The 12,428-nt window shown below is 30.1% G+C and overlaps 1 protein-coding gene across 1 annotated transcript in view; it reads left to right on the top strand.

The window, feature by feature from the left end:
- The window catches only part of LOC106685486 (dentin sialophosphoprotein), a 20,726-nt gene extending 8,832 nt beyond the window's left edge, over positions 1-11,894 (top strand). Inside the window, exons 3-12 of the mRNA XM_014428191.3 lie at positions 96-214; positions 1,697-1,852; positions 1,939-2,051; positions 2,185-2,261; positions 3,383-3,558; positions 4,498-4,635; positions 4,731-7,778; positions 8,693-8,820; positions 8,992-9,076; positions 9,581-11,894. Of these exons, the coding sequence (XP_014283677.1) occupies positions 96-214; positions 1,697-1,852; positions 1,939-2,051; positions 2,185-2,261; positions 3,383-3,558; positions 4,498-4,635; positions 4,731-7,778; positions 8,693-8,820; positions 8,992-9,076; positions 9,581-10,989 (5,449 nt within the window). The 3' untranslated portion in view covers positions 10,990-11,894. The remainder of the gene's footprint in view (positions 1-95; positions 215-1,696; positions 1,853-1,938; positions 2,052-2,184; positions 2,262-3,382; positions 3,559-4,497; positions 4,636-4,730; positions 7,779-8,692; positions 8,821-8,991; positions 9,077-9,580) is intronic.
- Positions 11,895-12,428: the final 534 nt, after the last annotated feature.

Genomic DNA, 12,428 nt, shown 5'->3' with positions numbered 1-12,428 from the left:
AATTGATATAACTAAAATATAAGCACTGTGTAGGGAAATATTAAAATAAGTATTTTAAAAATGAATTATAAAGTTTATTTATCTTTTCCTAACAGGGGAGAAAAGCTATATGTCACTCAAGATAAAAGGAGAAGTCTCGGAGGCAGCAAAAAAAAGTGTTGTTGGGGAGTCCTTACAGTTATTGTTCTCGGTGGAATTGTGGCCATATTGATAGGTATTATATTTCATCAAATTTTAATAGAAAGCTTATTAAAAATAAGAAATACTTCACACTGTTCTAAACATGAACTACTGAAGAGCTCCTAAAAAAATTCTGATACTTGCCAAACTTTTCAGGGATAAGGAAAAAAGTTTTTCTTTACATAATTATAGTATGTTCAATTTTGACCACACTCATTAGGGATTAAGAACTTATTCATTGCTAGCACCAATCAGATTAAGTTAGAAAAAGGCTTACTAAGCTGAAAAATAATTTTACTGATTTTGCAGTAAGAGCCATTTTAAAGTGAGCTCTTTAATTAATTAAAAAATGTCAAGTTTTAAACCAGTAATGTATAATTAAAAAAAATCCCTTAAGATTGATAGATGAAGCTGTTTTGTAGCTGAGATTTTTTTTTATTTTAACATTTTTTGTTTTTCTGGTATTGGCATTTTATATCTGAATCAATTAGAACAATTACAATCCCTCAAATATTTAATGTTTAATTTATATCAAAGATTAACAATAAATATCAGTGATGCTTCATTTCTACACAATAGTTCATAATTAGAATCCTATGTTAATAAAACCAATAGTATATGAGTCACTCACTGCATTATATCAATATAGTTATGTAACCATACTGTAAACACTTTTCTATTTACAATGCAGTCGTTCCTTATAATGGCCAAGGGCAGCACTTGCGGAAACCTGTTATTCATATAGTTTCAGAACATTCATGGAATATTACTGAATAATTAGAGAAAGAGTACTTAACAAATTTGTTGAGCAGTTCACTCAAAAAGAAAGCTACAGAGAAACTGACTTAACTCATTTAAAACAATAATACTGCAATATTTTGAGCTCATATTGTTTCAAAACATATGAGATCTGATTATTTGAACCATTTGCTCAAAAAATCGTTACAAGCCAACCAATGGGTTATAACACACCCCTTTTTGTTTTTTTTTTAATCCACTGCTGTAATGGGATAAATAAAAAAGAAAACAGAATTAAAGGAGACTTTCAAAAGCATTAGGCAGTATGGTATGGCATTATCTCTGAATTGTATGGAATCCATTTTAAGAGAGGAAAATGTCACTGCTAGTTATTTTAAGGTGTGTGCACCAGTTACTGACAGATCAATAACTTGTACACTTACACTACATTTAATTATACTTACAGTATACTTAATAACTCATTGTTAGGCCGAAGAGGGTGGCTTGAGAAAGGATCTTGATGAAATTGAGAAATTAAAATTAGGAAGTCTTTTGAACTTATTATCTTGTTTTATTACATGATATTATTTTGAAATTTTTTAAATGTAGTTTTTTTTTTTTTATTGTCACTACCATTTGTTAATGAATTTGGATTCTATAAAGAGATTGAATTATTAATTTTAAAATAAAATCATTGCTATCAGTATGAAATATTCACTTTTGAACAATAAAATTGTTGATTGTTATAAACAATTTTAACATATTTTATATTTTTAAGGAGTAATTTTGTCATCCCAAGACAATGTACCAGTAGAAGAAAGTAGGAATTTCAATGGAATGAAGGCGAGCATAGGAGGAGGCATCATACCTACACCATCTCCTTCATCAACTCCAGCACCCACTCGGCCCACAACGGATATGACTGAAATATATTGTGAGTTTTCTTTATTGTTTTATTTATATCATATATTTATGTTCTCACATCCATATCAACTATTTATATACTTTTTTTTTTTTTAGTAAATAATGTATTACAAGGTGAACTGACAATTGATAATCTGGAATTTACTCCTGGACTGGCTGATAGAAATTCTTCTGAATTCAGAAACTTAGCTGCATCATTAGAAGAAGAGGTGATTTATTTTCTATTTCCATTTACTTTCTTCTTTTTTTTTTTATTGTCATCTATTCTTATAAAAACTTAGTCCCATTAAATTTTTATTTTTTACCCGTCCCAACTGCTAATGATTATTTTTGTTTTACCAGTTGAAATCTGCTTTATTCGACCATCAAACCTTGCATTATGGTTCAGCTGATATTACTGTGAAAGTTCTCGAGTTCAGGTGAGAAATTACTTATTAATTTAACAATTGAGATGTTAGGGTGTAAAACATAGTAACTGTTTTTTGTTTTAAATTGAAGTTTTTGGCATCACTGGCTTTTTTAAGAGTGATTTCATGGATTGTTGAAAGAATTGTAAGGAAATTTGTTTTCTTACGAAATTAATGTTAATATTAAGATAAGGTAAGTGATTGATAGTTGATGGTAAAACACTGTAATTAACAAACAATTTATTATTGTAACAATTTTCGTTTTTTGCTTTTATCATGTTTTACAACTGAACACCTTAATTTTAAACTCTATAATTTCATATTAACCATAAATGGATTGTATACATATAAATATTAATTTAAGATGAAAGAAATATGGTCCGAGTGCGGTCAAAAAAACTCAAATAGTAGAATTATACTATTTTAAAATATTAATTTAATATTGTTGATAAGTAAATATGATACAAGTTCAATATTAATTGGAAATAAAATTCCATAAGCATCAATCTTTTTTTTTTTTTTTTATAAAATCAAAAAGGTAATTATTTTAATTTTATTTTGGCATGGTTCTTAAAATTTATTTGTAAATACTCTTTAGTCAGATATTGACTTTACTTTCAACATTAACTTTACCATGTTTAATAATCTAATGTTTAAAAAAAAAAGTTTCCTACAAAAAGGAGTTTGCTCATTCCTGAGAGAATTAACATGTTATTGTTATGTGACAAAAAAAAAAAAAAAATAATAATAATAATTGATTTGAGATACCTACTATTTGAAACAAAAGGACTTAGCTGGAATGAAATTTTTTTTCACCATAAAATGGTACAAGTAAACGTAAACTCTTCACAATGAAGCAATCTCTATTTTCAGCAAACTCTTTAATTACATTTTATTCTTGTTGTTGTATTGATATATTGTACATTACATATAGGACCAGAATATATTTATTGTTTTCTTTTTAAATAAGAAATAAATTTTTCAATAAAAAGATCATTATCGAAATTGTTAGAAATTAATTTTTCCCTGGTTAAATAATCACACATTTAATTTTCTATGGTAGTGTACAGTAGTAAAATATTTTCAAATTTTAACTTATTCATTTTTTTAAAGCTAGAATTCTGGTATTTCAGATCTGGTAGTGTGGTAGTAGTATACCGTGTTGGATGGGAGTTCAAAAATGGCATAAAAAACCCACCAGACCCAATTGACAAAGATGGGCTAAAAACAAAATTGCAAGATCATTTAAGATCACATGACGGATTTTTATATAATTACAGGCTCACTCTTCATAACCTGAAATCGGAACGTAAGTGCTAATTTTATATATTTATAATATTTATCTCTGTGTCAAATTATGTGATAATATAAATTTATTATTTTATCATTCCATACAATTTTATATCTTACCATTCCGTTAACTTTACTTCTGACTCTTCTATTGAGTTCTTAGCAATGAAATTCTGAAGTAAACTCAGAATTTTTGTATTACTGGGATACTCAGCACTACTTTACTTCAGTAAATTTATGCAAATTTGTTTTTCATTTCTTTTTATATTTTTGAAATGTATTTATTTTTATCAACCCTCCATATCAATAAAAACATATACTCATGTGTATAAATATTCTTTCTTTCTAAAGCAACATTTCAGAAAAACATTTTAATGAATTTTCTAATTATTGTAAATTTCTTTCAACCATTATCTACTCTTCAAAATTAAAATAAATTACAAAAGGCCAAACAAATTTCTTCTCGAAATAGCAAGTAATTGGAAAAGTGTGAGATTAAGTAAATATGAGATATTAACTTTTAAAAACAGAGCCCAAAAACATATAAAAAAATTAATTTAATACTATCACATAGAAAACATTAACAATTAAATGTTGTGCATTAATTTTACAGAAAAATTAAATAACTCAAAATCTAACTTTTTAAGTTGTGTGGCTGCACTTATTTTCCAACAAAATTATAATTAAAAACAAATTAAATATTGTTAAAATTTTTTTACAATCATTGTGCTAAGAATAAGCATACTTCAATTGCATATATAAGTTTTTCCTATTTATTAAATGCTTATTTTACTTTATTTAATTATCTACTACTGAAGTTGGAACTGAGTTATTAAAATAATAAACAAAAACTCCTTAAGTTATAATTTTATATGATTTTTAATAAAAGGTCAAATGAATTTAAACTCCCTTCATACACTAGTGTAATAGAAAATTATAAATATATTAAATTTTTTAGGTGTAACCAATACCTGCAAGATAGAAAATGGAGGATGCAGTCAAAATTGTATGTTTGATAGAAGCAGTTTGCAGATTACATGTAAATGTGAAGATGATTACATTCTAAACAGTGATGGGAAAACATGTGTCAAAGCAGGTAAGTTAAAAGTAACATTAAAATAGGAGAGACATGATAATGGACTCATTAAAAATTTTATTTCTGACTAATGAATTTATTTTTCTTTATTCCAGAAACAAGTGAATCAGGATCATCATCCGAAGAAGCTTCAATAAGTACTTCTGAACAGAAACATAGTGTAGAACATGAACATGGAATGGATCATGGACATGAAGGTGAACACGAACACGGAGGGGAACATGAACACGGAAGGGAACATGAACATGGAGGAGAACATGAACACGAAGGAGAACATGAACATGGAGGAGAACATGCATATGGAGGGGAACATGAACATGAGAGCTCAACAGAAGTCCAAAAGTCTACTGAAGACCAGAACAATGAAAACAGTGAAACAGATGAAGTAGAAGTGCCCATTGTGGCGGAAAATTCTTCAGAACATGATTACCATGTTGAGACTGAAGGGCCACCAAGTCATGAAAATTTCGGAATAAAAGACACTTCTTTTGAAACTTATGTAACCCCAATACCAGAACATGCACATGAAAAAATCACAGGACAAACTTCTGAGCCCTTACCAGAACAAAACACTAAACATATGGATGAAAATACTAATTATCAATCAATGGATATCTCACAAGAAAAAAAGACTTCAGAGCAAGATAGTATACTAGAATCTATGGTAGAAGCTAATGATTCTGCTGAAACAGTTTCAGGAAACACTAATGGTTTTGTTAAAGAACAAACTACTGAAGCAATACCACAAATGAAATCAACAGATGTATCAATGGAATATGACTCCTCTTCAGAACCAAAATTTTCATCTGAATCACCATCTTACCAGGTTCCGATGAACTTTAGTGATTCACATATGGAATCAGTACATTCCACTCCACTACATCCCTATGAAGAAATGAATTCCGAAACAATTCTTGAAACCACTCCCATGCCACCTTTTAATTTCAACTTGGAAGGAAATACAGACCCACATCATCATTCAATGGAATCCACAGAATTCCCAGTAGAAAATACAAATCCTAATGAGTTTTCATCAACTTCTCCCGCAACTTCTTCAGAAAGACTAGGAAAATACAATCAGTTCCCCATCAAAGGATCAGAAGACTCATCATATGCACAAACCATTGAAGAAGATTTAATGCCAAGAACTACTGAAATACCAAAAGAATCAGCAGGAGAACAACAAAATACTCAACCGGAATTAAATGTTCATCTATCTTCAGAAAACTCTAATTTTTTCCAATCTTCATCAGAACCTTCTATTAGTTACACTGAATTGCATGAAGAGATTCCAACAGGAAAAACATACTCAGAAAATAGTGAAATGAAATTTCCTGGATTTTTCACTAATCAGAACAATGAAGATACAATGACCACAGCCTCTTTCACTAACTCTGAATCCGAGAAAGATGAAAATTCTGCAGAGGTTGATTCAACTAGTAAAAAACCACTCAACATATGGGAAACGGGGGAACAAGTAGCTAACATATCTCATGATAACAGCTATACAAGTTCAACTAATCCAGTAGAGGAAATAATTACTGAGCAGAAAATGACTACAATGATGCCTTTAATCCAAAGTGAAGAAGTTAATCAAAACAGCACAATAATGATTCCTGATTCTATGAATATTTTCAATAGTTCACAACCACCAGAAGTATCTTCTCCAGAAAGTAAGACTGAGTACCCAGCTGATGAACCAACTACTCAGAACTCACAAAATAATTTAGGATCCTCTCAAAACACATTGAATGCTGAAGAAGAAACAGTGCCAACAGAACGTATGAATAATGATTCTGTTACCAGTTCAGAAACCAATTCAATGGCTGTACAGCCAAGCTCATCATCAATGGACTTAATGACCATAGACTTTATGACAACACCAAGGCCAATAGAATTAGAGACCTTGACACCAGGTTTTTCACCATCAGCTGAATCAATAATTATCAATCCACTATTTACAAACCTAAATTCAAACATAACTAATACTGAATCTGTCAATGAATTAAATCAGGGAACAACTGAAATTCCAATAAGAACTGATACTTTAGTTCCTTCCAGATTGAATGAAACAACAAATAACATGAATTTAGAAACAGAAAGCAATCAGACAACCTCAGAACCTGTAAGGAGCTCAGTAGGACAATCTGACAGTTTTCATATGATTGAAGATACGGACATACCTTCCTCAGATGACTCTGATTCAACAGTTCCTACATTTTTAGTTGGAGGTGAGAATATGCCACCACTAGCACTAACGCCTAATCCAGATCTATCAGGGCCTTATTCTGTAGATTCCACAATCCAGCCTATTCCCGAGGAAGAAGATGGAGAAGATACAAAACCAGCCGATTCTTATAGTTCTGGAGGTTCTTCTGAGACTGAAGGACTCCACCAATGGTATGATTCAAAAAATGCCCTTAATAGTTTAGATGATGATTATAATGAAGAAGAAAAGTATGCTAATTACAAATCGTCAAAAGGTAAACCTGAGCACATTACAAAAGGATATAAAAGTATCAAGATAGAAGAAAAAAATAGGTTTCCAGATAGTGATGCTGTAGAACAAACCCATAGCCATCAAATTGAGCAAGTTCCAATTTCTACAAATGAAAGTAGTAACACAACCAACATAAACTTTACGGAGACAAATGAAAGCTTAACAACTATACTACCACCTGAAGGCCCACCTTCCAAAATCAAAGAGGAAGAAAAACTATTAATTAAAGAAGTTTACACTGAAGCAACTATCACTTCTGGTGAGCATAATACTGAATCAGAACGATTAACTGAATCACAATCGGCAACCCGAGAATTCAATGACATGAGATCTGATGAATCTCAGGAAACGTCAACTGATCCTAGCAAATTGAGTGATAGTCATAATATGGGCCCTAATGATGATTCAATGATCAAAGAAATGAAATCCACTTCAACTCAAAATATGTCCCATATTGATCAAGATAGAAGCAATAATTACTACGCCGTAACAGAAAGTGTAGAAGAAACTGCTGAAGTCAATCCAACAACTTCAGGAAATTTACAATCATCAGTTGGATCAACATTAGAAGAAAGTGTACCAAGAACAACGATCCAGTATGAATCAGAAAATCCATCAAACAATAAAACAGAATGTGATTCGGGTAAGAATAATGATTTAATGATTTCTTTATCATATAAAAAATTAATATCTATATAACTTTAGTAATTTATAATACATATATATCTATTAACAAACACGAAAGTATTTAAAACAAAATAAATTGTTGTAGTTTTAAAGGAATATACTGATAGAATAAAATTAACCTATAACTGGTCTGGAATTAACAGACCATAAGATGGAGTTTAAACTTTTCTTTATTCAATAGAAAATTATCTCTAGTCCTTAACCTTGCAATGTGTCTTATTTTACCTAATTTTTAATAGTTTCCTTACCAAAAAAGTTTTTATAAAATAATAATTGATGACCAAAATTGACTAATAAATTTATTTAACATTTTCATAATTTATCCTAAATAACTAAAAATTCTTTAAAAAATGTAGAAAAGCATATCTTGTTGCTAAATATATATATGACCAGAAAATATATATATATTAAAAAAATACATATACTAAAAATGTGCAAGTATTTTTATCTTAACTCAGACTTTGTACTACAGAACTAGTGATGTCTTAATTATTTACCAGCAATGCATTTTTTTTTATTTTATTTTTTTTTTTCGAATACTTAAGATTACTAATACTTAAGATTTCGGCCTAAACCATAGATCTTTATCAGGGTTAAGTAAAAATGAAGATAATACCAATGGCGTAAGATCATACTTATGTTTATTTATCCCAAATGAAGTCTCAAATTATTGACATAAAATAAAACTGACTTCTGCTTATTGTATTATCACACTTCTCAAAGAAAATAAATGTGGGCTCATTCTTTTTTAAATATAATGTTTTTGTTCATTCATTGGAAAATCACTGTTATCGATACTGTTACTCCTAAAACATACTAATCAAATCAAAATACTTAATATAATTAATTATTTTTTGCATTCAATTTTAGAGCACTTTGCTTGCCATGATGGGAGCAAATGCCTGATGAAACTTCAACAATGTGATAGCATGCAGGATTGTGCCGATGGATCAGATGAAGCAGAATGTGAGAAATTGAATTGTGTTGAAAACTTTAAGGTATTATTTCCAACAAGATGTTTTTAATCATTACTTCTATATTCATACTAAATATAATTTCTAGTATATAATGTTTTATAATTCTTTCTATAAATTTGTTTTTTTAAATTAAAAATATAAACAGACAATTTTAACATTATGAAAATGTAATTATTTTTTTTCAATTTTTAGTGCAATGATGGCACCTGTCTCAGCAAACATTTAGTCTGTAATGGAATTCAGAATTGCCCAGATGGAAATGATGAAGAAAATTGCGGTATGTACAACCACAGGCTAACTATATTTTTGTATCCCAACTACTTACAGTTGTCTCTCAATCAATGAGTCGTTTCTGCTATTAACGAAAGACTTATTTTTTTTTTTAATTCTAAAATTTGTAATATAAAAGAATATAAGGGAATTTCATTTGGGGACAAAAAGTTCCTTTAGAAAGAAATATACGTTTTAGAAAAATGTTTAACTCATGGTCACTAAAAAATACTGTGGTAAATTTTATATCAGTATTATGTAAACAAATATAATTGTAAATAAATATTACAAAACATGTTTAAAAAAAAAAGTGTCCTCAAGTAGATTTAATTGAAAGGAGTAAGATTCAAAATAAAAAAATTAAGAATAAAGTACCGCACTGGAATAATTTTATATAGAAATTCTCTATCTACTTATTTTAAAGAATAGAGATTATAAATGATAATCTAATGTATCATAAGATTTTTATTTATTCAATTCATCTGACCTTGGCTTTTTTCTGGTATTCTAGATTCTGGAATGAACAGTGAAAAGAAGCAGCATATTATGGAACAGTCTATGGAATCTGAACCGAAGGGGACTGAATCTCCTTTTGGGAAAATGGAATTAGGATCAACTGATTCAATGGGACACTTATCCAGTGGTAACACAGATATTCCAGCAAATATAATGGAAGCTGCCAATAGTGGAACAGAAGCTAACATGAGAGGAGACCCAGAGACAGATATAGCTTCAATAAAACCAGTTATGAGTGGCATAGAATCTCCTATTAGTCCTATTGAACCCGTAATGAATGACAAAGAACCAGATTCTAGGTCTATGGAGTTTGTTGGAGGAGAAACTACACCACTAAGTGTTCCCATGGAAACAGTAATGACTAGCAAAGACCCAGGACATCCAGAGTCTCCTTCAAGTTCTACAGAGGCTACTATGGAGAAAGAAGCTCCTCTGAGCTCAATGGAATCGGTAAGTGGTGGTACAGAACCACCACAGAAGTTAACTGATCCAAATATGAAAACCGATGAAACACCTGCTCCTTCCACTGACGCTGTCAGTAGCCCAGAACCACATCTTAGCTCCATCATGGAGTTAGGCATAAGTGATAAAGAAACAGCTGTAACTTCCATGGAGGGAATCACAGATGGCAAAGAAATGATGGTAAGTTCACTGGAATCAGCTCACAGTGGAACAGAACTCCCAATAATGCCCATTGAGTCAAACATGAGATCTGATGAATCACCAATTACTTCGAAGGAGCAAGAGATCAATAACACAGAAAAACCTTCAAGCTCAATGGACTCAGTTGAAGCAAGCAGAGAAGCTACCTCTGATTCTATGGAATCAGTAAATAAGAGCACAGAAGCACCAACAAATTCTATGGAGACTAATATGAGTAGTAATGAAACACCTGTGACCCCTATGATTCCAGTAGTGGGCAACACTGAAATGCCTTCTGGAGGTGTTAGCAGTGACATGGAATCAATACCTATTGCTGTAGTAGAAGAGGTATCACAAAGTTCTGATGATATGACTTCCAATAATTTGACAGGAGGTACAATGAGCAGTACAACAGAACTACCATCCAAACCATCAGAAGAAACAGTAAGCAGCTCGGCAGAACCTGACCAATATAATACTTCAACAGCCAATGCAACAATCCCTCCATCAGGCAATACAACAGAAAGTCAAGCTAATGGTAACCCAGAAATCGCATCTAGCCAAATCGCAACTTCTAATACTGAACCATCTCCTACAATAATGGAATCGTCTACTAGTCATTCAGAAACATCATCTAAAATAACTGAATCTGCGCCCCTGTCTACTGATTCTATGTCAAGCTCGAATGAACCTGACTCTAACTCAACTGAGCTTCCATCTGACCTAATGGAACAGTTCCCAATTCAAACAGCTCTTAGTTAAGTTCATCGGTTATTATAAAAAAAAATGAATGAAATGAACAGCAGTCATTCCACACCTATGTCATGCAACATTTAAAGAAAGACTGCATTAATTACTTGTGAATAATTGTGTATTTAATTTTGATTTTAGTTGTTACCTTAAGTTTGTTTTCTGTACCATAATTAATCTTTTGTTGTATTGTATTTTTCAGTGCCTGACTATTATAAATATAAATTTGTATATATGTACGAATGTGACGTGTGTTACCTTAAGTCAGGAGTTTGTTCCTATGTGAAACATTTTGCCTGCAAAAACTGTTCAGTTATTAAATGTTAAATAATAGTGATGAAAGGATGAGTAAATATTTGTAAATAAGTGCGTTTGTGTATGAGAAAGACTCATTATTATTTGTGATAGACTACGATAGTGTATATTACAATTAATTGTATTTATATAAATAATATAGATTCAAAATTATTTATCATCACATAAAAATTTAAAATGTTAATATTTTGTTGTTTATTATTATAATTTTTTTTTGTTAATTTTTCATAGTTGATACATAAAACTATTTCATAAAGCAGACATTATGGTTATCTTTTTTTAGGTATTATTAATTTAGTAGAAATGATTTTTGACCTCTATATAAACAATATGTATAAAAAATATATTTGTCATAGCAATTTTAATTATATTAAAGAAAAATTAGTTTATGAGTTGAATAAGTCATTGATTTTGTCCTTCAGATTACAATGTATTAGAGGCTGTCATTCGATGCTCAACGTATTCGCTTAATGTAAATTAAATTTATTTTTTCAGTACAGAAAAGTGTAAATTATTTTCAACAATGACTATTTTTATAAAAATAATTTGTAAAATAAAAAAAATCCGTATTTAGATTTTCAATATACTGTTTTAGAAATTGAGGGGTTTAATTTTTACACCTAGAAACATTAATCTCTATTTCAGGTTTAATATAGACGTTTTGTGGTTTTTCCATTTCCAAATCAATTTAGAATAATTAATTGTTTTTATATAGGGAGATGGTCAGGGTTGCGGTCAAAGGAGAAACAAAAATAGTTTACAACTATTTATTTTCCATTATTTTCCAAATAATGGAAAATAAATAGTTGTAAACTATTTTTGTTTCTCTTTTGACCGCAACCCTGGCCATCTTCCTATATATCAATTTTTACGGTCAACTATATATACATATATAAATTAATTGTTTTGTTTTAATATGATATACTTAAACCTGGCAGGAGTGTCCTACTGTTTTGTCACCTAAGAGGTGACAAAAAAGTAGGACTCGTGAACGACCATCTAATAAGCATTTATCTCATGGTAGAGATTATGTCAGATTTCTAACCGGTAGGAGTTAACTACTTTTTTGTCCACTAAGCGGTGTCCAGTGAGCATTTATCTCATAGTAGACAATTTATATATATATATATAATTGG

The sequence above is a fragment of the Halyomorpha halys genome, unplaced genomic scaffold (assembly GCF_000696795.3).
Source record: "Halyomorpha halys isolate HHAL.00 unplaced genomic scaffold, Hhal_1.1 Scaffold701.1, whole genome shotgun sequence".
In the NCBI taxonomy this organism is placed as follows: Eukaryota; Metazoa; Arthropoda; class Insecta; order Hemiptera; family Pentatomidae; genus Halyomorpha; species Halyomorpha halys.
Note: the sequence above shows the minus strand (reverse complement) of the source record. Positions and strands in the feature narration are given on the sequence as shown.